General features: G+C 41.0%; 1 protein-coding gene across 3 annotated transcripts in view; it reads left to right on the top strand.

The window, feature by feature from the left end:
• WDR7 (WD repeat domain 7) overlaps positions 1-26,428 on the top strand; it is a 310,876-nt gene that overhangs the window by 92,076 nt on the left and 192,372 nt on the right. For all 3 annotated transcript variants that reach the window (XM_074995753.1, XM_074995754.1, XM_074995752.1), the window contains one exon: positions 10,261-10,374. In XM_074995753.1, coding sequence (XP_074851854.1) covers positions 10,261-10,374 — 114 coding nt within the window. The remainder of the gene's footprint in view (positions 1-10,260; positions 10,375-26,428) is intronic.

The raw sequence follows: 26,428 nt of genomic DNA, 5'->3' as shown, positions 1-26,428 counted from the left end.
CAGCACCCATCTCCCAGAGTGGTGAGGAGCAGGGAGCCAGGCTTCTGCCTGGTTCTCTGCTTGCCGCCACTTTAGGAGCCAGGACACTGACCAGCCGTGGTGGGGTGGTCAGTTTCCTGGCTCCCCCACACTGGCGGGACTTGTGAAATTAACCAGCTATGTGCTGATCGGTTTCCCAGGTCCTGCTAGCAGCGAGGAGATGAGAACCAGGCTGCTGCTGCTTGGTTCTCTGCTTCTTGTTCCCACTTCCGGGATCCAGGAAACTGACCAGCACAGGGCTCGTCAGTTTCCCAGCTCCTGCAAGCCCAGGAGAGCCAGGAACCAGGCAGCTGCCTGGCTCCTGTCTCCTCCAACTTATGTGAAATTTGAGTTTAGCAAGGGCTGCGAGGAATGCAACCCCTGCATAACTTGAGGGTCTACTGTATATAACATATATAAATTCAGATTTCCTTAGTATAATTGTATAATGTTTGAAACAGTTATTACTGACAACCCAATCTACCCACTAGATAGCACGGAATGAAAATAACACAAAACTGTAGATTTAAGGCATATCATCACAGCTTTTATTAATAAACAAAGAATAGGATTAATTGGTACCACACTTTAATAAATTGAGTAGCACTTTTACTGTATTTTTAGTTTATCCACATTTTTATATTTTCTATTTTATAGTTACTGTGACAACATAGGTTGAAATTTGTTTTTGTACTGTTCAATATGTTTACTGGTGCCACTCTACGGTGACATTACAAAATTCTGTAAAGAAAAAAGTGTGCTCTTTTGTATTTGAATGTACTGTAGAAATTTGGCAGGCAGCTAAGGTGTTTGGTACTGATATGCAACACAGTTGTATTATCTGTATGCTTTCCTGTTTCCACATCTACAGTTTTTCACCTGCCAAATGTTTTACTCTTTGAACATTCATTTTAGATAGCATTCCTCTGGGTCTCTGTCATACTGTTTGTCTTATTTTTCATTATTTTTATTTGCTTACAAGTTAATTCTTTAAAAGGCCCTTCTCTGTTATAACCCGTGCTTCCTAAGCTAATTCAGCATTTCCCCCTCTAAATCATTCATTTGATATGAATAGCCTTCAAAATAAATTGTGAGATTTAATTAGTGTAATGTGCTGAAATAACATGCTTCTGTAGACGTAACCAATCTTTTTATTGTATTTCTTCTGCAGCTTAATAGGAATTTGTCATGTTTAGACTAAAGGAAAGTATGATAAACTAAAGATTATGCAACAGTGTCCATTGTCTCCTCCAGAAGACCACATAATTCACCTACTTAATTTAAAGATAACTTGATAAATACAGAAAAGAGAGACAACACTCTGACTTCTGTTTTTACACACACACACACACACACACACACACACACACACACACACACACAGAGAGAGTCTTTTAATGAAGTTGCCATATCTGTAATGTGGCTGATGTGAGGTGGTAGGTTTTCTAAAGCCAGTAGGAATTCACTGGTGTAATTGGAGGTAGTTGTCCCGGTGCGTTAATGTAAAATTACATGTATATAGCTCTGAAGAGCACCACTGATTTGACATTATTTGATATACTAAAAATTCCATGAAGAAATTGTACAAACTTTGTTTTATTATCTTTGCAGTGACACAAGATTCATTTGTTTTCCATGTAAATTAATGAACTTCCTGAACAGGTAACTCTTTCAATAAGATGCAGGTTATACTGTAAAAGAAAACATTACTTTAGGCAAAACAGGCCCCTCTGTTGGACAGTGCAATGATGGATAAGAGGGAAGGGAGAAAAAACAGTGATAATTAGGACTGACTGGGGTCATTTGACTAACATTTTTTCAGAAATTTCTGTTATGTGTTTTTTTCCGCACCCAGAAACGTTATTGGTTTTTACTAAACTTTTCTTGGGAAGGCTTTTTAAGACCATTAGTTTCTGGTCAAAATGAGAAAGGAGGAAAGATTTGATTCCAAGTTAGTCAGTAGTCCAGTGGCTACGGTACTCGCCTGGGAGGTGAGAGACCCAGTTTGAAGTCCTGGCTCTGGCTGACAGAGGCCAGCAACTTGAACCTGATTCTTCCACATGCTTAGTGAGTCTTAACCACTGTTTTTTTGGCTATTCTGGGAGAGCTCTCTCTCCAACTCCCTGAGAGAGTTTGTAGCTTCATTGCACATCAGACTAAAAAGCAATGTCAAAACTTCAGGTTTTTTCACGCCACAAAACATAGATATCCATAGATGTGGTAAAAACCAGGATGTACACCTTCATCCTGCAGTCTGATCCCTTTGGAAGGACTTTACATTAGTGGAGCTCTGAAACAGGGTCTTGCTTGCATGTTTGGCTCTCCCATTTAGGCCTGGATTCAGGAAGGCACTTGAAGCAGGCAACCATGTTAAAATTGGGCACGTGCTTAAGTATCTCACTGCATGAGGGCCTTAAATAGGTGAATATTTGTTGAATTACAACGGATGATGGTATGGGAAAGAACAGTAGGAAGGACTGTAAGTGGGTCCTTGTCCAGCTGGAAGAAAATGGTTATTGACCCTGTAAGAGCTTCCTTATAGCAGAAGATTTGCAAGGATAGACAGAAAAGGCAGGAAGAAGGTCACTTTACTGTCGCTCCTGGTGGGGGTGTGTGTGTGAGAGAGAGACACACACCCAAGAATAGGGTCTCTTTACCAGGAGTGGACTATCAGTGTCCACCCAGCTATGCATGACCTTGGCATATGGATGAGGTTCCATTTTAACATGCTTTGAGACTTACATTATTTGCCTTTTTTCTTTGGAGAGCTGGGAATGAATTTTTGATCTCACTGCCCAGTTGGCTGAGGTCAGCTATGGATTTCTTATGTTCCCACAGCTGGCCTCTGACCTGGTACTGTGGAATAAGGGGATTACATTATATTGTAACAATTTAATACATAAAACTTGTGGCTGTTCAGTGCAGGTATGTAGTATGAAATGCATACTGTTACCACTGATAATGGATTGGAAAAGGAAGAGGATTGGAAGGAAAGCATCCCTCAAGGGAGCTGACTACGAACATTGGGGCTGATCCCCACCTTCCTGCAGTGTACACTTTGTTGTCAGGTACTCCCAGATACTACAAGCGAATAAAGTTGCAGCCTAATTCAACCGTGTTCATGGCCTCCTGCCTGTCTTCCAGCTTGGACTGAAATTCAGCATTGAGGGAGCATTGTTTTATAAAGAAAGCAAATCTTTAAAACTGTTTTTGCTTTTTTCTGTTTGTTTTGCTGTAATGGTTTAACATTAAGTTTTGTTAGGTGTTTTTGGAATGGTGAGATAAGAGTGTAGTTATAGGAAGTATTGGAGCAGAAATTAGTGTTAGAAGACAGTAACTTAGGACAGCTGTATTAGAAATAATGTCCGAATTGTTAAATATATAGACAATTAATTCAGTTACTTAGTTTAATGTTAATTAAAATAAAGAATATGAAATGTTTGCTATTGTAACTCTTTAATTTTCATGGATTAGAAATCTGACTCTTGAATAGCAAATCTGTGTGAAGCCACTAAGTGGCTTTTACATGTTCCAAGTGTAACAACTTATATTTATACCATACCTTGACTTGCATTGTATTTTACCTTTTACAATCTGGTTTGGTGACTATAAATTCTTTGGCTAAGGAACTGTCACACAAAAAAATATACAAATAAACCCTATTATCTTTTGCATCTGGTATTATTGGTATCCTTAGAAAATAATTACCTGAAGATTTTATATGTTTATAGTGTAGTATAAATTGTAATTAAACTTTTTAGACTTTGGTTTCATCAGTGAGGAAAAAACACCTAATCATCCAACAGGAAATTTTGTTTGAATCCAAGCAGCTGAGTAGTGCATTTGTACTGACAAATACCGTAAACACACGCTACACCTTCAGAAACATAGTAGGTGGCTAATCGTATTTTTAAAAACACAATAGCTGGTTTTCACTACCATTGTTATGTTGAAAATAGTAAATACATTAATAGCCCCCAGTTAAATTTTTGAGGTGGAGCATAAGGTTCTCCTAAATGAAGATTGTTTCAAGGTTTGCTGGAAAAAAAAAGTTTTCTGTTTTTCAGCAGTGCTAGGTCATTTTGGGTCATCATGTGCCATCTTGTATTAGTAAAGCCAGAAATATGTATAATATCGTCCCATACTGGTTGCCTGACTATTTAACATAAGAACCATAAAAATATATAGTTGTAAGCCTGCACTGACTGCAGTAAATCAGTGTGTAGGATAAGTATTCATTGGTGGAAGGGAAAAGGGCATCCTCTGCAGACACTTAGAATGAATAACTGATTTATGGAATTTTGTTATTAGTTACCCTGAGTTTGAGTCAGATTATAGAACACATACTAATAAGGTCATGGTTAAAACTGTTTCATAAACTGTTACCATTAGAAATTCTTTTCACAGGCATTTTAAAGAATTGTTTGTCATTCTATTTAGAAGCAAAGAAGAGTATCATATTTACTGTATCTTTCCCTTTAATTTTTCAAGTAACTAATTGTACAATCACAGCAAGAATTTCAAATATTGACATTGGATTTATTATGTTTTTAACCTAATAATCAGATAGCTTTTTGCTGAATTTCCCTTCCATCTTTAGAGAATATGTTTAGTGTATTTCTTTCCCTCCACCAATAGAACTTCATGTAGCAGGTAGTATGAGTAATAGTGGAAAGATTTTAGGCATCTTTTTTGCCTGTAAGGAAATAGTTCCACAAAATAGTTCTTGTGGTGGGATGGGGAAGGTTGATTAGGGAGGATAAACTAAACAGGAAGATAAGAAATATAGTGGGGACATAGAAGGAAAGAAAGTGGCTTGAGACTAGGAGGGAGGTGGTATAGCTGTGGAGTGAGGTTGAGTGAATAAACTGTAAAGAAAGCGGGAAGTGGGCTGGAACAAACAGGGAATGATTAGAGGAGAGAGAATGACTTGTTAACGGTGAAAAAATACATTGAAGACATCAAGGTCGCTGCTTGAGCTGGTACTTCTAATTCTATGTATTTCTGATGCGTCGCTGTGGTTTCTTTCTCGAAAGTCACAGTAGAGGAGGAGACAGGATAAACCCATGGTCCTAATTTACCTACAGTAGTGGTCTCCCTGCACAGATTTGGACCCAGTGGGGGACAGTTAGAAAAGGATGCTGGGAAATGGGTCACACAGACTGGTTCCCATTTTATTTCCTGCATCTCCCAACCAGAGCGATATCCTCTGCTTCTGCTGCTTCTGCAACTACTCCTGCAGTACGTGTATTAATTTCAGGTGTTAAAATGGATTAGTCTTAATTTTACAACACACTGTAGACTGTACAATTAATCTTTGTTTTATTTAGGCTTTCTGGATCCAAAATTGGTGTATTCAGCCTGTCGGCTGCAAATAAAACAGGAATTTAGTTACAGGTCATGTCATGAATTAAAAGTCTTAGTAGTTATTTTAGCAATGGGTATTTTTTGAGTTCTACATGTTAGGAAGATATTTGAACTTTATTGCTCTTCACATTTGCTCCCTCACTGTGATAAGAAAGTATATGTGTATAGCATTCAGAAACTTAATTTTCTATTCCTTATGTTCATTTCCTAAAATTAGACCTCAAATGTGGGATTTACAAATGTCTATAATGAATCCTGCCCAAATAGGGGGTTTGTGAGCAAGCAGGTTTTTCTGTTTTTGTTTTTGTTTTTGTTTTTTTAATAAAACACTGTGTTTCTTTGTTTATGTTTAAAATAAAAGATACTTTGATTGGCTTTATTCTTCAGGATATATCGGCTCTTCAAATTAAGTTTAGTTTTTAAGGGATTCTCAAGTTGCGTGCTGTACATATACCTTCTGTCCTATTGTTTCCATTTTCTCTTTGGTCAATGTTACTTTGCTTAAGATGTTGAAAAGATCATTTCCTATACTATACTGTCCAAATAAATTTGTTCACTGAGCAACAGAGAAGCTGGCATATTTTAAATCCCTGATGTTACTGTGGCTAGAAAAATGGATACTGTGCCTTTAATGAAAGCAAAAGGTTATCTTTCTGTGGCCTTTGTGCGTATGTGCTGATGTGGATGTAGGCAGCCAGACAGTCAGTGTGTGCAAAGAGACTGAGGAACTGGCTGTGGATCGATAGAAATAGTGTGAAGTGAATTAATGTGAAGCAGGCAGTCTGTCTGTCATGAGGATTGCAGGGAATGTGGGGCAGTGCTGGTCAGTCACTGCAGAAATCAGTTTCCAATAAAATGAAACCCTCTGTCTGAAAATAAGCTGAGACATTCTCATAGTCCTGTGTTGTTAGATATCCAAATTAATTGGGTTTTATCTATCTATAGATAGATAGATATACAGTATGCTCATTGTATATCTATAGATAGCTAATAACTGCCTCTCTTGTGTTTCAGTTAGAAATTTTGAAGATGCAATTATATAAAACTGAAGAAATAAATACTTTTAAAAAGAATTTATTATATTTCTTCAAATATGAATGATGATCAATATTATCCATGCGAAAGAACATAAATGATCAGTGATTTAAAATGAATACATTTCTGTCAGGTTATATGCACATTTTTTGAAATTTATTTGCATTGATTTCATTCAGTTTTGGTTCAGCTTACTCCCAGCCCTAGATTACAGAGGAGGGTTCTGCAGTTGGGTTTGCAGTCGCTGAAGTACAAGTTCTTTGCAGCAACAACAACAACAAAAAAACAGTTCAGTTAAATCAGAATTTAAAAATGACAGGTGCTGATGGAGCTCAAAATCCAAATATGACACATCTCAATGAAAACAAAAAGGATGCTGAGACTGGAGACCCCAAATCCTGACTACAAATCTCTAACAAGTAGTAAGCATGTTGAATTTTATATAGTATGTATTTTATGTAGTACAGTAATACTGGCACAGGTTACATGAGAAGTGGGGGAAAAATACCATTTAAACATAGTTTGCATCAGTGAAATGAGATGGTAGGCAGGGAGTGTCAGGATGTCATCTGACATGTTATGAGGAAGAACAAATGAAAGATGACGAGGGATTCTTCCAAATGACAACACAGTGAAGTCCCTGCTAGCTTAGAAACCCATGAGTGACAGAGTAGCTAAAGCTTACCTGCAGACAAGCCCACTCCTGTACAGTAATCCAGGTATGTGCACTAGTATTCTGTACAGGTGAGAGTGAAAAGGATGATGTACCGAACCATGACAATATGCAGACAATGGTCAACTTCAGTGCAGAATTTACAATAACTATACTGCCTTTTAAGGAGTCATGGATACAGCAGTGCAAGATCTGATTCTAATGAACAGCTCTTGAATATGTGCATGAACACCCTAGTCATAGGAGGCAAACTCTTCCAGAACAAGAGGAGATAAAAATTCACATGGAGATCGTCAGTCAATGTGACTTTCAAACAGATATACACACGTTCTGTCTAAGAGATGTGTGTCTTTGACAGGTGTCAGTCCGCAGAGCAGCAGATGTTGGCTGAGATCATTATGTCTGAGTGGCCATGTTACAATTTAAAGTGAGAAAGATCAGTAAGATAAAAAAAGTGTTATAGCAATAGAGACAAAGGGCATAGCAGCAGCTGATGTTAGCTTACATGTAGCACATTCTACTGTTTCTGGACTGTGTTGTTGAAAGTCTGGAAGACAGATGGGCAAAGTGGAAGAAGATGGCAGTTGAGACAGCAGAAAAGGAGAACTTTTAAGATGGCAGAAGAAGACTGCATGAATTACCTCTAGAACATGGAAATGATTGATAAGTGGAAAGTTCTGAAGACGGAAGAGGAACAGTGCAAAACTGATGGATGTGTAAAGGGAACAATCATGTATTAGGTATCTAAGTAAGTGGTGCTGAAATGGAAGCTCTGTAGGCTGAGGCCTGCAAAATTGTAGCTTAGCTATTTTGGCCCTTGAAAATAAGAGATGCTGATTATGAATAAGTGACCAAAGAACAACTCAATTCCTGAAGATTATGGGAAAAGAGTTACCAAGTGGTGGTATTGTAAAAATTAGCTGGAAAATTAAGTTTAAATAATGTAAATGATATACAGGCATATGTGCATCCATGTGTGCCTTAACTACAGGATATATCAATCCTAATTTGAGAATAAAGAGAGCCCATACAACTCCTATGGAGAGAGCAATCCCTAATGTTTCTAGTTAACTTAAAACAGATAAAGAAGGCCAACACTCTTATGGACATGCACACAATGTAAATATAGACCGAATCATATTATGAAAAGAAACGGTGCCCAGAGCAGTAACACTGAGTTTCCAATGTGAACTCTAGTATGAACTGTCTCTACTGATGATCAGTGCAGCAGACACCCCTCAGACCCTACCACTATTGTTAAAGATGTAGTATAACTACAGTAAATCTTGATTTAACGGACTAATAAGGGTGTTCATTAAATCCATCCACCTCCCATGTCTCTTGGCAGGCTCAGTGCTGTGGTACCTCGGGCCGTGGCAGCAACCCCAGCTGCTCTGAAAGGTCCTCCAGCCCACTGGCTGTGGCAGCGGCAGCGGTTCTAGCTCCAGTGGCTCTGGTGAATCGCCAGCATTTATTTAGGGGGATGGGTGGCTGGTGGACAGTGTCCTTTATTTCCAAAGTCTGTTAAATCAGGGTTCATTAAATCGAGGGTTTACTGTATACTTGTAATGTCTGTATAGAAGTTCCGTAGGCTTTGGTAATCATAACTTGAACTGTAATTTTCACAGTATTTCCAAAACAGATAGACTTTGTTCTTTTGAATATATGTTTGTGACTACTTTAGGTCTTCATCTGTTCTTAGGTGTGCTAAATCTAAAGCAAGTGGCGTAGCAGAGGTTATTTTCATTTGGTTAAGTTTGAAACAGTGGCAGACCAGAGCCAAACCACAGTGGTGCTTAAGTATAAGTGGATCATACGATAGACTGCTGGGTAGTCTGGTGAAGGGCACACTGACATGCTCACATCCATCGTGGAGCAGAGTTAAGGTTATAAACTGTGGTGTACATTAGCTGTGATAGTGGTGAGAAAGTTATTAATTTTATTTTTAAATGAAGTACTGTATTCTAAAGCTATTAATTTGCAAGGTCTTCACATGATCACTGCTAGCAGGCTTAGTGAAGTGATGCTAGTGACTGCTACTGATTTGGTTCTGTTCCTCCTCTATGGCTACGTCTACACTAGCCCAGAACTTTGAAATGGCCATTTCATTTGCATGGCCATTTCGAAGTTTTGGGCTAGTGTAGACACAGCCTATGTCTTTTTCACTACCTTCTTTTATAACTCCTTTTCTTCAGATAAAGGACTACCACTTATAGAGAGATCTTTTTCTTGTACTTTGGATTTAGAAATTCATTCTTTCACAGTAACCCTCAATCTTCTTATAATGGCAAATGAACTAAAATTTTGACCATTATTTTGTTTTTATTTTTGTTTTGTTGGGCCTATATGGTTGGTTGGTTAGTTGTATTTAAAATAGGTACGTAATACATTTTTGGTGTAAAATATTTTTTAAACAAGAATACACAGTGGGGCTATCCTCTCTTGTTTTTCTTTACAGACATAAGAATCACAGTATCCAGCCAGACCAGTGGTCTGTTTAGTCCAGTCTCCTGCCTTTTGGCTAACATCTGAAGCTATTTTCAAACACCTCCATGCCCCCAGCACTGGAAAGTCTGAAGTGGGCAATTACTGAATAATTTGCCCATAAGGGGTATTTCTTGAAATATTAGCCAAAAGTTGTCATACCCTGAAGCATGAGAATCTACACATATTCCAAACTCTATTTTTAAATGTGATACTACTCTGTTCTCATTATCCATATAAATGTCCAGTCCGTTTCATATTTGAATTGCAACAGTTGTATAAGAAATACATATATACCTTAAATGTTTTTCTTTAGGAAGAATCATTACTATATTTGTACTTAGAGAAAATTATATAGTGGTTTTTTTTTCTATTTTGTCACATTTAGGAAAAAAAGGTGATAGTGATATCTTTTATAGGAGGCTGAATGTGTGTCTGTATTTTTCCTCCAGATTTTAGTATTAAACCGGCTTTCATAAGCTGATAAAGAAGGAAGGAAAATTTGAAATTTTACTGGAAAGAAACTGTCCTCAATAGCTGAACAAGAAGAGTTGCATTATTTCAAAGCATTGGCAACTGTTGGGGTGGGAGGGAAATTAAGATTGCTAGCTATTGTAAAGCCCAAATAAAGGTAAACTGAAAACAAATTAATAGTCATTTTTATGTGTCTGAATTTGTTTCAGCTGGAGTGACAGCGGAAGCCATTCAAACTGGTAGTGCAAGTCCAGATTCATTGGGATCAGAAGCCAAAGTTCAGGAAGAAGAGCATGATCTTGTTGATGATGACATCACAGCAGGTCAGAATGAATATGTTTAATTACACTACTATGTTCCTATTGTTACTGCAGACATTCATTTTAAATCTTTTAAATTAGTGTGAGGTTGGATGATATGTGAATTTGAGCAAAAATATTTAAGAACTCTTTCCCAAAAATATAATTTGTACATCAGCATGTGTTGTAAGTTTGTAAATTGTATCTAGGGTCTTTTATTATTTAATATAAATGTAGAATCTGAAATTATGAATTAGGATGAAATTTATTGTGAAGCAACAATTTTCCTGAAATACATAGAGGCTGAAAGTAAGTTAGCTGTAGTGATGGGATACAATATCCACTTGATACTTTGGGTTTTCTATTATCCTAGACTATTTCCTTTACTCAAATTGTTGATGTCTGTCCCTTAGTTCACTGCAGAAGGACCTAGCAATAATTTAATGACTTCCTCCTTTCAGTGGAGGGAAGTGCTGAATTCACATACTTGGCTACTGCACGATTTATGAAGGCTTAATCAAGTTCTTTTCACAGAGATCCCCTACATCTCAGTGGGACCTTAATCTTGTTCTTTCAACACTCACAGGTTTGTTGTTTGAACCTATTATGACTTGCGCTACCAAGGTCATATTCTTAGTGGCCATCACATTGGCCAGGTGGGTCAGTGAGCAAGGAGCATGATAGAAGAATCTACTTAAACAGTTTTTCACAAAGAAAAAGTCTTCCTTACATTATTTTCGACATTGATTGATTGTTTTTGTATTCCAAACCAGTCAAGCTGTATACTTACCTGTTTTTTCCTAAAATCCCATGCTTCTTCTGAAGACAGGAGAGTCAGGAGAGTTCACTCCCTCAGTGTCAGGCGCATATTGGGTATTCTATCTGTAATGAAACAAGCCCCTTAGAAAAATCTTTAAGACTCTTTGTTGTCATAGCAGAAAGATTGTATAGGCAGGCCACATCCTCACAGAGGATTTTTAAGTGCACTTCAGCTGCATCTCAGAATTCTATCAGCCCTTCCACTTCAGGACCTTTGTAGAGCAGCAACTTGGAGCTTTGTCAGCATAATAATGACACGCTATACTCCTAACTTAAGCTACAACTGCAGATGCAGCTCTTGGAATGGCAGTGCTACAAACATCTCTGCTTCTGTCTTCTTCGCGCCCCACCTTCCAGCTAAACACTTCCAGTCACCCATGTGTGGAACACACATAAGGACTATCACTTGAGGAGCAAATGAAGGTTACTTAAAGTAACTTGAAGTTTTTCAAGCTGTCTAGTCTCTTCTGTATTCCACTATCCATCATCCTTCCCTGCTGCTTTGGATCCTGTTGGATTGTGGTAAGTGGAGGAACTGGAGAGGCAATGGCCCAGGCTTCCTTTTTTATTCTCATTTGGGAGTATGAGAGAAGCTGTTGTGCATGTATGGGTCAGCGGACACTGGCGAATGACACATGTACATACACGTGTGGAATACAGATAGGGACTTTACAAGGAACCCCCAGTTTCAGGAAGGAATCTCCATTTCGGATATGACTGCCAAATTATGACGCAAGGAACAGCGTCCATTAATATATGAAATCACTGATTGTTAGACTGTAAACTGTTGATACAGTCATTGTCTGTTGCTGAAATAATCAGTTATCTCTGTTCTTCTCATCTCCAGCTGACAAACTCTTTCACTTGAAAGCATTCCACCTTTCCACTAGGAAGAGAAGCTAAGGGACTCTAATGATCTCCCTAGACAACTATGTGCAGAGTTGATCCACATATAGTTAACTCATATGGCATTTCCTGTTTTGTTCCCATTTATCTCCTGTTGTGTTAGACTATTAAGGTGTTTAGAAGAATGAGTTTGTTCTTATTAATAGGCTCTGTGATGAGTACCTCTCCCATGTAGTCAGGTCCATATGAACAAGTGTAGTTTGAAAAGTGACTAGTAATTGTTTCAGAAAACTTTGAGGAACTGAAACCATTTTAATGACTTTAAACAGAGAGAAATAGTACTATAGTAGCTGTAGAAAGAAACTGAATAGCTGTGTCTGATCTAATTATTTTAGTTTGAAACTTATTATTGAGCAGATTTTACCTCTTTACTTTGTGTTCTATATATTCTTTACTAGTGTCTTAAATCTGGCAAAATTTGGTATCGTTTAGCTTACTGAGCTTGAAATTAAATTATGGTTAATTAATGAATTGTCTTTTTTTGATATTTTGATCTTCTTGACTTGTAGTTGAGATTTTGAAGCACAGTTTGAATCAGTGCACAGCAGGTTGAACTACACAGCTAAAGCTATACAATACCATCATAACTTGTTGTTATTGTTAGCTTTTATTGTAGGCAACACTCATGAAGTATAAAGAGTTATGGGGTTTTTAGTTCAAAATACGTTATCAACTAACCATAAAAATACTCTGAACTTACAGTATTTTTCTCCTGAAGTGATTTTTTTTCTTTCCATGCCACCTTATGTGCTATTTATTAAAAAGGAAGAGTTTAGAATGAGCTCAATTTAAATAGCTGTAAGATTTTCTTAACATACCATTAAAGCAATTGACATACCACAGCTTACAGATTGTGAGTTGCCTTTAGTTTTTGTGACTTGATTGAGCTGTGTATAGCTTTTGTAAGGCTTTAAAGAAAACTATATTTCTATTGACTAGATCTGGAAGACTCTATAAGTTACATTATGAAAAGCCTGGTAGGCATACTGACAGAAACCTGCATCCAGAAGAATACATTCATTATGGGGGTATCCAGTGGTTGGCACATTTGTTCTATAGGACTTTATGGGCAATGTAGCTAATAGATTTCTTGATGATCTGTCTGATTTTCATGGTAATTAAAAGGAATAAGCTTGTTCATTTCTTCTTCCTTGCTAAAAGAACTTCTTAATGAACAATTAATTTTTGCCAATTTGTATGCATTATAAGTTTTAAATATAGTATACATAATATGCAGACTTCCTATTTTAGAGTAATTTATTACTTGTATTGTTTAATGACAGTATAATTAATTATTCCCATAAAACCCAATAATAATTGAAAACTGTTTGGCTGTACTTAAAACATATCTACATGTAATCAAATGCATGCGTAATAGAAAGGTGACTATTATGAAAAGAAATCAGTAAAAGTTCAGAGTTCTAGAATCAGGAGTCATGGGGAAATAGAGACCTCTTTCTTCTTACCAACATTCCCTTTGCCATTCTATTATTTTCCTACCCTCTTGACTTTCCCATCCCAAGAATTTTCCTTCCTTCTTTGGTATCAGATAGCAGCGCTATTGTACTCATCCAGTGTTGCAGCTGGCAAGAGGTCAGGAAAGATACAGAAGATGGGCCCTTCTCATAGTGAAGAAATTCTAAGATGTGAGCATGCTTTTGCTTCGTGTTATGCTCAGTGTTAGGAGGTCAGGAGATCACAGTATGTGATTGGAATCTGCCTGCAATGATGGGCCTTGGCTGAAGATGGCGATGATTTCTGGTTAGATTAAGTCACAATTTTATAGTATGTGTGAGTAAATTAGAATACATGTGGTATAACTATATATTTTACAGTTAAAATGGGACAAAAATTTTTGAAAGTGAGTGACTTGCAAAGGTAGAAAAATATACATAAAAGCTATGTAAATTAAGTTGTTCTTCGAGTGGTCCCCGTGGGTGCTCCACAGTAGGTGTCGGGCTCACCCCGGTGCCGCAGATTGGAAATTTCCAGCAGTCTCTGTCAGGTCACGCATGTGCCGATGCGCGTCGGTCCTTCGCGCGCTTACGGTCATGTGCGCAATCCGGTCTCCGCCAGTTCCTTCTCAACCGCCAACGGCTGCAGACAGAATCCACTCCGGCTCCAGCGCCTGAGACAGATAAACTCTGTTTTACTTATTGTTAATAGTTATAGCTTGTTAATTAGCATGTACATAGTTTTAAAACTAAAAGGGAGTGAGAAAAAGGATGGAGGCGGCCGCCTTCGGCGGGTCCACTATCTGGAGGCCTTGAACATTGTTTGTTGACTGTTAACGGTTATCTCTTGCCGGATTGATTGACTGCTAAGTGCCCTGTTAGCACTTAAAGACCTTAAAGACTTTAAAGCTTAACCAATGTCCTCACCGGGTTTTAAGAAGTGTGAATCATGCCGGGAGGCCATGCCTGCCTCAGACGGACATAGTAAATGTATTCGGTGCCTCGGGGAAGCCCATGTCCCCCAAAAATGCCCTCATTGCTCTAAGCTTACAGCTAGAGCTCAAAAGGACAGGGAAATGAGTCTCAAAGTATTCCTGTTCGACAAGGCCCTCCAGCCTGGGACATCGGAAAAGCCCCATAAGGAGGGCTCTTCGGGCTCGCACAAGAGGAAGGCGGCCTCTCTGACCTCCTCTGTGCAGAAGAAGAAAAAGCTTTCGACAACTCAATCCCTGCCAGTTACTTCTTTGAGCGGGACAAGTGGAACACGGGGCCTGGGCCTGCTGGCCTCTTATGGTGGGAAGGCCGCGGCGCATGTGCCCGTGCAGGGGCCTCCGGTTGTTAAGGAGGCGGCACCGAGGGCTCTGCAGGCACTGGAAAGGTCAGCACCAACTTCTGTGGCACCGAGCCTTGCGGCTCCGACGGCACCAGAGCGAGAGCACCTGGCACAGAGCCCAACGGTGCCGGAGGAGACTTCCCAAGCGGCACCGAGGACAGCAGCACCAAGCGCGACACTGGGGGCAACGGAACCCAGCACAGCACCGACTGCGGTGCTGAGCCCCCCGGTACCAGTGAGAACATCTGCGGCGCCCGAACGGGGAAAAGCGAAGGCAAAGACCCGGCACCGCAGCCGTTCCCCTGAGATCATTGTGCTGCCATTATCACCTCGCTCTCCCCCAGAGATTCAGTGGGCAGCAACTCCAACAGCCTGCTGCAGGCCTCCATCTCCATTCCTTCAACCGCCATCTCCTGGACTTGGACGTTTTTCACCAACTTCAAGCAGGGATCCCTATGAATACTATCACAGGGGATCCCTGCTTATGTCAGTATCATCTTGACGGTCACGCCATTCTACACATCACGTTTACGCTTTCAGGTCGTGGTCCAGGTCCCCATCACCGGGCCCTTGCCCTTGTTGCTATGGCCGTCCTTACCATACGGGACATCAGCACAGGAGATCTGGGTCTCGGCGTAGATCCTTGTCAACATCACAGCACACAGCCTGACCCTGGGGGAACACCACAAGTTTCCCAGTCAGAGAGTGGTTCAAAGGATCTGGAACCCTACCTGGAAACCTCAAAAGTACAACCATGTGAACAGAGTCAGGCACCTGAGGACTCAGAGGAGATGTATCACAGCGATGCCTCCTCGTCCTCCCCAGATGAAGCAGGTGTTCCTGGAGATATCTCTCCCCCAGATGACCTAAAGCAGTTTCAAGAGCTGTTCAAAAAGGTGGCTCAATCACAAGACATTCAAGTGGCGGAGGTGCAGGAGAAAACACCATAAGCTCCTCAAAAATCTCAGACCTCCAGCTTCATCTAAGATAGCCATCGCATTGGATGAAGCGATTATGGAGTCAGCCACCAACATATGGCAGACTCCAGCCTCCATCCCTCCTACTAACAAGAGGGCGGATAAGAAGTATTTTGTCCCTACCAAGGGCACTGAATTTCTGTTCAGTCACCCACAGCCTAATTCACTAGTGGTTGGATCCTCGCAACACAGAGCCAAAATGTCCCAGTATAAAGCCGGGGGATCAGACAAGGATATAAAGAAATTAGACCTCCTCTGCAGAAAGGTTTATTCATCATCTACCTTACTGCTACGAACGGCGAATTACGCCGCTCATTTGTCGAACCACAATTTCGACAACTATTCTAAGCTCACCTCACTCATGGACTTCCTCCCAGAGGATAAAAAGCCAGTCCTCAAAGCAATCATCCAAGAAGGCTATGCAGCTTCACGAGCAGGAGTCCAGATTGCCTTGGATGTAGCGGACACAGTGGCTCGTTCCGCAGCCACTGCGGTGGTAATGTGCAGGGAATCGTGGCTCCAGACGTCCGGCATTCCCAAGGATCTGCAAGAAAAAATCGCAGATCTTCCTTTTGACATGCAGAAATTATTTGCGGAATCAACTGACTCGGTTCTACACTCTAGTAAGGACTCGAGAGCTACACTTAGGACCCTGGGTATATATACCCCACCGTACAGGAGGAAGAAGTTTTACCCTCAGCAACGGCGTTACACTTATCAACCACAGCGCACTCAGTATCAACGGGGGTATGATCAGGGGCGCCAACAACAGCCATAGCAGTACAAGGCCCCTAGATGTCGGCCACAGCAGGGCCACGCCCCCTCTGGACAAAACATAAGACGACAGGTTTGACAGGTACGTCGGGGACTGCAAAACCGTCTCTCAGTGCCAATCTCAACATATGTTTCACCATCGACTCAAGCCATTCTACTCTCAATGGTAAAGCATCACCACAGACAGATGGGTGTTGGAGATTATAGCCACGGGGTACACAATCCCTTTTCAATCATTGCCACCACCGAACCCTCCCACCAGGCCCCTTTTCAAGGATCCCTCTTACCACATAAAGTTAAAACAGGAAGTGGACCATCTCTTGTTCATAGGGGCCATGGAGAGAGTACCGGAACAATTCCAGGGCAAAGGCTTCTACTCCCGGTACTTCCTGACAGAAGAAGACAGGAGGTTGGAGGCCCATCCTGGATTTACGGGCCCTCAACCGGTATCTGCGCAAACAGTGCTTCAAAATGACTACAGTTGCTTCCATAATCACAGCACTGGACGATGGAGACTGGTTTGCAGCCCTCGACTTACAGGATGCGTACTTCCATATAACAATTCATCCGGCACACAGACGTTTCCTCCGGTTCACAGTAGGCAGAGAACATTTCCAGTACAGAGTCCTTCCATTCGGTCTCTCTTCGGCACCCAGAGTTTTCACCAAAACCCTGGCGGTTGTATCAGCGTATCTACACAGACAGGGTGTCTTCATTTTTCTGTACTTGGACGACTGCCTGCTGAAAGGAACTTCCAAAGCGGAGGTCTTACGAATGATACGCATTACCACAAACACATTTACCTCACTGGGCCTCATCATCAACCTCTCGAAGTCAAAAACCGAGCCCACACAAAATATAGAATTTATAGGGGCCCGAATAGACTCTGCTACATCACGGGTATGCTTGCCCGATGCCCGTTTTCATGCCATCAGATCCCTGGTACAAGTAATAACGTACAGCCCCACTGTTCCAATCCTAACATGTCTACAGCTGTTGGGGCACATGGCGACCACCACGTTTGTTGTACAAAACACCAGACTGCACATGCGAGGCTTGCAGCATTGGTTGGTGAGTGTGTACAAACCAACAGCCCATACCGTTCACAGGATGGTATCACCCACAACAGAGGTGCGAAGGTCACTGGCATGGTCGGCAAACCCCAAGAACCTACAAGTAGGGGTGCCTTTCCGCCAACCGCAAATTACCATTTTTCTCACAATAGATGCATCCCATATGGGATGGGAGCACACATGGGCAACGAAGCCACTCAAAGTTTATGGTCCCCAGTGGAGAAGACACTGCATATAAACCTACTAGAGCTCAGAGCAGTGTTCAATGCGTGCAAGCATTTTCGGAATTACCTGCACGGAAAAGTAGTTGGGATAAATACCGACAACACCTCCACCATGTTTTATATAAACCGACAAGGAGGGGCCAGATGTGCATTCTGTGCGGAGACTGTCCGGTTGTGGAACTGGTGCATTGCCAACAATATAACCCTAAGAGCTTCATACTTGCCGGGTGTCCACAACGTAAAGGCGGACCAACTCAGCAGACACTTTGCGCCCACGCACGAGTGGCAGATCCGTTCCAACCTGTTCCGCCGAGTGTTTCACAAATGGGGGTTTCCCCAAATTGATTTGTTTGCCACTCACAACAACAAGAAATGTCCCCGGTACTGCTCCAGAGCGGGCATAGGACAGGGCTCCTTGGGGAACGCCTTCATGATCCCATGGAAGGGCCCTCTACTCTATGCGTTCCCTCCCACAACACTCTCATACACAAGGTTTTGGAGACAGCCAAAAGGGAGAGAGCATGCATGATACTCATAGTTCCAACCTGGGATCGACAACAATGGTTCCCGCTGCTTCTGTGCATGGCACATCGCCGGCCATTTCCCCTACCAGCAGTACCGGACCTTCTCACACAGGCTCGGGGGTCAATACTGCATCCACACCTGCAGGGACTCCGCCTACAGGCATGGTTAATCCATGGCTCAGCGCCCTAGAGAGTACATGTTCGGAGGGAGTGAAGCAGGTCCTGGAGTGTAGTCGGAGGACTTCCGCCAGAAGGACTTATGAGCACAAGTGGACACGATTTACCTCCTGGTGCTCTTCCAAGCAGTTGACACCTCTGGACACCCCTATAACTACAATTCTGGACTACCTGATAGAACTCAAACAAAAGGGGCTCTCTCTATCCTCGATAAAGGTTCATCTCGCGGCTATATCAGCTTTTCGACACGAAGAGGAGGGATCAACCATATTCGCCCATCCTGTTGTCATGCGTTTCCTAAAGGGGTTGGCAAATCTGTATCCCACTCGGAAACCGATACCGCCGTCATGAAGTTTGGACTTGGTCCTCCACACACTGTCGGGACCGCCCTTTGAGCCATTGGCTACGGTCCCCCTCTGGTTACTTACCATGAAGACAACCTTCCTTCTTGCAATTACGTCAGCCCGTCGGGTAAGCGAGCTTGCAGCAATAATGGCCACACCGCCCTGCACAATGTTCTCAGTGGAAGCGGTGGTCTTGCGATTACACCCACCCTTCGTTCCAAAGGTCTCTTCAGACTTCCACATTAACAAACCGATAGTATTACCCTCGTTTTATTCTAAGCCTCACAACTCCAGCAACGAGGCACAGCTGCACTTATTAGATGTGAGAAGGGCTTTGGCCTTTTTTCATAGATAGGACTAAGTCTTTCCTGAAAACGGACAGACTTCTGGTGTCCCTCGCACCCAGGTTGAAAGGGGAAGGCCTATCTTCACAGAGGATTTCAAACCACATTGTATCCTGCATAAGACTGTGTTACGAGCTTCGCAAGACTCCTCTGCCAGTTCCGGCCAGGGCTCACTCCACTAGAGTGATGGCGGCGTCGAAGGCCTTCTTCAAGGGAATCGCGCTGAGAGACATCTGCAGAGCGGCGACTTGGTCATCCTACGACACCTTTGCCAAGCACTATGCCATGCACCAGGTGTTTGATGAGGATACACGCTTGTCGACAGCAGTCCTTTCAAGGGCAAGCTGCACATAAATCGGGAACCCACCTCCTTTTTTGGGGTTACTGCTGGGTAGTCACCTACTGTGGAGCACGCACGGGGACCACTCGAAGAAGAAAGAGAAGTTACTCACCTGTGTAGTAACAATGGTTCTTCGAGATGTGTCCCCGTGGGTGCTCCACTACCCACCCATTCCTCCCCACTTCGGAGCTCTGTTTCGTGTTTTTCAGAGGCATCCAGAGCGGTTGATCAGGAACTGGCGGGGACCAGATCGCGCACATGACCGTAACCGCGCGAAGGACCAATGCGCATCGGCGCATGCGCGACCCAACGGAGACTGCTGGAAATTTCCGATCTGCAGCGCCAGGGCGAGCCCGACACCTACTGTGGAGCACCCAAGGGGACACATCTCGAAGAACCATCGTTACTACACAGGTGAGTAACTTCTCTTTTATGATCGCTCAACTTTTTTGCAAAAGAATAGTTTTAACTGAAAAATGGAAACAAGAAAAAATAAAATTGAGTCTTAATGAAACAATTTAACCCTCAGCTTGTCATCTTAAGAATATGATGCAGCTGCCTTTTCTGCCTGTCTTTTTAAAGCTAATATTTATTGATCAGCTGCCCAAAGTGGTCAACAGGAATTTCTTCAGTCCAACTTGACATTCCCCAAACACTTTCATTTATCCATCTAATTTTTTAAAAGGATCACTTTCACATCAATCCTTTTAGAGATTAAGACATTCTAGTTTAGGCAATATAAAAATTTGCTGAAGCCTGTTTCAGAAAAATACTTTTACTAATACACTAGGCTGTATGTTAAGCATATTTAAAAAGTCACTTACATTAGTCCTCTTACACTAGTTCAAGAAAGATGTGGAGAAATTAGAGAGGGTCCAGAAGAGAGCAACAAGAATGATTAAAGGTCTAGAGAACGTGACCTATGAAGAAAGGCTGAAAGAATTTGGCTTGCTTCATTTGGAAAAGAGAAGATAGATAGGGGACATGATAGTGGTTTTCAATTATCTAAAAGGGTGTCATAAGGAGGAGGGAGAAAACTTGTTCTTCTTGGCCTCCTCGGGGAAACTGGATCTGTTTTTAAATATACTGAACATACGTATTCTAAGTAATAATCTTTCAAAACAGTTGTGCATGTCCATTTTCTTTCATGGCGGGAATATCAAATTCAGTAATGTGTTTTACTTGTGTATGAATTGAACATATGTTTTACCATTTGCTACAACTACTACTTGAGCCAGAAGCCCATTGGCTTCAGAGTTCAGGAATTCCGTATTCAGAAAAGAAGTCAATGCTTTGAAAATACTGTATTCTAAATATATTGTACATGTCCAGATGTGGGAAATTGAAAGGAAGTGTATAAAACTTATCACTTAACTATTTACCATACCCCAGACCCTATATCCTAACTATGCAAAACAAAATGAGGTTACTTAGAATATCAGAAAGCTTGAAGGGAAGACACTCATTCGGTTAAATGTGATAACTAAGCCTAATAGGTTTAGCTTTTTTGTGTCTGTATAAATGGTTTTATTCCATCACTACTTCAGTATAGCAAGGACATGGCTGCCCATGTAACAGCAGTAAAGGGTCAAATGCCACTGATGCTGTCAAAAACAGACAGCATAATACTATATCCAGAATGTGAAGTTCAAGTGACTCAAAAACACATGCATGGTAGTAAGAGAGAGAAAGCTAGATCTGTAGTAAATTCCCCTCCCCACATGACTCCACTCTGTCCCCAGTCCCTACACTCTTCCTCTCCCCATTCCACATTACCTGTGGGGAGAGGAGTTGGGGGTAGTACGGCAGCTGGAGTTGCCTATGTTCTGTTCCTTTTTCTTGGTGTCCCTCCCAGCAGGGAAAAGAGCAGAATTCCTAACTCCCTTCCCTTTGCCCTTCTGCGGAGCTGCTGCATCCGTGTACAGGACTGGGGATTGGAGTAGGCGGTTCTGCTACTTTCCCCACTGGGAGGGGCAGCAAGGAAAGGAGCAGATTGCCAACAGCTTCTCTGTTTCTCTTTGCACTTCCAGCCCTGCCACCCCCACCCTCTGCCCTGTACACAGAGATGTGGCAACTCCAGGGGAAGTCTGGGGATGACCTGTAGGGAGTCTATCTGGTATGCTGTACCAGCTAAAAATAACTTAATTCGTTCAACATACAAGCCCACTTGCACCACTCAGTGCAGCTGAAACATTATATTTAGCCCAGCATTTTTTATAGATACATTTCCCTATGTAGACAAGTTGTAAGAAAACAAGGGGAAGAAGTATACTCTTTAGATGAGAGAGAATGTTTTCATTGCAAACTATGGACTGCGATCAGTAATAGAAAACCTGCTAGCGCTGGCAAAGCAGAAAATATTAAGTTACTTTTAAATTCATATATACATTAGCAAATTGACCTGACATTGTTTGGGTATTTAAGTGATACAAGGTTTTTTTGTTTTTTGTTTTTTTTTCTGTTTGGAAAATAGAAAGAAGGATATGGTGAAATGATAGGGAGCTAATTGTGTGGAGTAGTTGCAGGGAGGCAGCAGGACTTCTTCTGCACAGCACTGTGACCAAGTGGTGGGAGTGGGGTTTGGGGTAGAGATTCACTTTCATCTCCCAGCTGGGTGGAGAGCCCTGTCTCCCGGTGGCCACTGTTTTCCTGCTCTGGCTGCCCCCAGTTGTCATTCTGCAATATGGCTGTTTCCTGAGCTCAGTGCCCCTCAGTGGTGAGTCCGAAAAATATCATCCCCCCTGTTGATGCCCCTCCCTGAGAGGTGAACATGAAAGGGTCATACAGAGTCTGGCAGATTTTCTGGGAATTCAGGCATTTCCAACTTCCCAGACACAGCCAAACCCTGATCTTAATATAAGTTTAGGAAAAGAGGAAGCTGCATACCAAATTTTGTGGTCATAGCTCTTACATTTCAAGAGGAGTTCTTGAACAAATATAGAACTGACAGATGCACTCTAAAGTTTGTGTATATATATAAAAAATAAGTGCTGTTAACAAATATTTATTAGCATGAATTTGTGATAGCCATATTATTTATTCACTCCTAAAACTTCACAGTTATGGTGGGGAAGTCTACCACATATGTTCTGTATATACTGATTTTTACCAAGACCCTATTTTTGTGGAATTTACAAATATGTGTATTTGGGATTGGATTTTTTTAAATTCCTTCTCCTGTGCTTAGTTCCTATCAATCCAATTGGACAGATCTCAAAAGGGAAAAAAAAACATGTGAGTTAAGCATAATAAAATGCCATTTTCATATGTAACTGTTTATCCGAAAGGTCTCTGGTTTCCAAATGTCTAGAAGTTTGGGACTCATCTTTACTGTTACTATAAATTTCTACACATTCTTTATTGTAGAAAATCTGACTTTAGGACCTTTGGCTTATCACTGGTCCAAAGCTAAATATTGCCTATCTTGTGCAATAAACCTATGTAATTACAAATGAGGATGGAATTCCAATTTTAGAAAGAAAAGTCTGTTTCTCTTGGTTCTTTTTTCTGCCCAAATAAATACATAAAATAGAACAGGTATTTCCAGTGTTCCTATCGCTCCAAGACATGATGACCTCTAGAAGAGTGATCCAAATCTTATAAAAGAAATAAGAATCTTTACATTGACTTCACTGGTCTTTGTATCAGGATCTCACTTAGCAAAATTTAGGTGAGGTAGCCAGACATGTTATTTAACATGTATTATCATAGAATAGTAGGACTGGAAGGGACCTCGAGAGATCATCGAGTCCAGCCTCCTGCCCTCATGGCAGACAAAGTACTGTCTAGACCATTCCTGACAGACGTTTATCTAACCTGTTCTTAAATATCTCCAGAGATGGAGATTCCACAACCTCCCTAGGCAATTTATTCCCCTGTTTGACCACCCTGATGGTTAGGAACTCTTTCCTAATGTCCAACCTAAGCCTCCCTTGCTGCAGGTTAAGCCCATTGCTTCTTGTTCTATCCTCAGAGGCCAAGAAGAACAAGTTTTCTCCCTCCTCCTTATGACATCCTTTTAGATACCTGAAATTGCTATCATGTCTCCCCTCAATCTTCTCTTCTCCAAACTAAACAAGCCTTGTTCTCCAGACCTTTGATCATTCTTGTTGCTCTTTTCTGGACCCTCTCCAATTTCTCCACATCTTTTGTAAAATGCAGTGCCCATAACTGGACACAATACTCCAAATGAGGCCTAACCAGCACAGAATAGAGGGGGAAAAATGACTTCTCGTGTCTTGCTCACAACACACCTGCTAATGCATCCCAGAATCACGTTTGGGTTTTTTGTATCAGCATCACACTGTTGACTCATATTTAACTTGTGGTCCCCTATAACCCGTAGATCCCTTTCTGCCATACTCCTTCCTAGACAGTCAATTCCCATTCTGTATGTGTGAAACTGATTGTTCCTTCCTAAGTGGAGCACTTGGCATTTATCTTTTTATCAAGCTTCATCCTGTTTACCTCAGACCATTTCTCCAATTTGTCCAGATCATTTTGAATTATGACCCTGTCCTCCAAAGCAGTTGCAACCCCTCCTATCTTGGTTTCATCTGCAAACTTAATAAGTGTACTTTCTCTGCCAATACCTGAATAGTTGATGAAGATATTGAACAGAACCGGTCCCAGTACAGACCCCTGCGGAACCCCATTTGTTATACCTTTCCAGCAGGATTGAGAACCATTAATAACTACTCTCTGAGTATGGTTGTCCAGCCAGTTTTGCACCCACTTCATAGTAGCCCCATCTAAGTTGTAATTGCCTAGTTTATTGTAAGATTGTCATGACACCATACCAAATGCCTTACTAAAATCTAGGTATACCACATCCACCACTTCTTCCTTATCCACAAAGCTTGTTATCCTATCAAAGAAAGCTATCAGATTGGTTTGACATGATTTGTTCTTTACAAATCCGTGTGTTACTATCCTTTATTGTATTGCATTTGTTGCATATATGTATATTGACACATAAATATATAATTATGGAGGTGGAAGTATTATGGCGGTTTGTTTGAAATGGAATGGAGAGTTAGACCTGAGGCTGAATTCAAACCCTAGCTGTAGAGTGCAGTATACACTGCCCTGAGACACTGGACTTCAAAACTGAGCTCTCCTGTTCCTGCTTCACATAGGGCTGGTCTCACTACCACCATTTTTAAAATCAGTAGGAAATTAAGAGCTAGATTTTCTAATGGAGAATTAACTAATGGATAGTTAAAACATTTGAATAACCTTAACTCTGCCCTGTAGATGTCACAAGGGGAAATAATCTGGTATTTCTTTAAAAATCAGTAAAATTTAATACAGGATTACAAAAATTAATGTCTTAATCATCATAATATAGTTATTCCATGGCATCACTAATGGGAAGAGTAAAAGTTGTTTGGGTGCCTTACTGTAATTTTGCCTCTGAATTTCCTGGATTTTATAATGTTCAGTTTAAGGATAATTGGAGCATCTGGGTAACTTTTTTTTTTTATCTCTATGCTACTGGTACTTACTCTCAACTTTCATTTCAAATAAATGTAGTTTTTTGGTATGGGAATTTATAATTGTTAGATTATAGGTAATTTGGAGCCTGTATCTTTAAGTGATTCCCTTTATCCATATTAATCCACAGAAAAGTGTTCTGTCTTCAGATATTGATATACAAACTCTAAATGAGCTGCCTTCAAACAGCTTTTAAAAGTGAACTTTTCATTTGATTTTCTTTTTTTTTTCTCTCTCTCCCTATTTTCAAATATTTTATTTAGTTGACCAAAAGTGGTATTTGGAACCGTAAGAGTGCTTGTTTTGTTGCCTTGAAGCCTCCCTCATTTTAAAAAGTAGTAGTAGATTAAAGATTTGTACTTTACAGCCGTATAAATAGGGTAGTTTTGATCCATTTAATAAGATAGTTGATTGATTTAATTATGTCTTTTGAGGAGACCTAGCTTTTAGGCATTATCATGAGCGGTGAACATGAAAGGGTTATACAGTCTGGCACGCTTTTGGCACTGGCCGGGAAAGGTCAGGCTGCTAGAGTCAAAGATGCCAGCCTATTAATTTTGTGTTAGGGATGAACTATGGGACTGGCAAGTGGTGACTACTTAAGAGCAACCTGAAGGGCTATCTATTTTTATTGAACTAAGTTTCACCAGAGCACCTCAAGTTAGCTTGCTGTGGTTCGATGTACATTTCATTCTGAGATCTGTGTCTTACACAGGTTTGCACACTCCATGATTTTGACCTCCTTGGACTTCATTGTTTCTAAGCAGTAGTTTCTGCAAGCTGGAGAAGTGAACCTGATGAGTGGAAAGGGAAATTCATGAGGCTGAATCACGAACCATTTGTCTCATAGCAATACCTTCAGAATTATTTTTATGTTGTGTGAGGGAGATGTTATGTTGTGGGTTGAATTAGAATAACATTTACCTCACTCAGTCATTATTTACAACATGAATCAAAGTTATGGTTTTGTGTGTTGTTGTAAGGGGCAGCAGGGAGATAAGTTTAAGGAATAGGTAATAATTTTATTGTTGAGTATTTCTCCCCTACCGTCCTGTTATTCCTTTGAGGCCTGTATGATAGATAGTATGCCTGAGCCTGCTGTGATGGGTTAGTAGTTGTTGTAATACCGTTTGTAAATATAGGACCAGTTCTACTGATTGCAGTGACTCTCTCTGTACTCACAGTTCATTTTCAAGTGCAAGTCTTCTCTTAAAAATTGTTTGAATCCCACATGGAAAGTTCCCTATCTACTGTCATGTAAAATGCCCTTGACAAAATCAAGGGAGAACTGTG

Source organism: Carettochelys insculpta, chromosome 5, assembly GCF_033958435.1.
Source record: "Carettochelys insculpta isolate YL-2023 chromosome 5, ASM3395843v1, whole genome shotgun sequence".
Classification (NCBI taxonomy): Eukaryota; Metazoa; Chordata; order Testudines; family Carettochelyidae; genus Carettochelys; species Carettochelys insculpta.
This window is presented reverse-complemented; position numbering and strand designations above follow the sequence as displayed.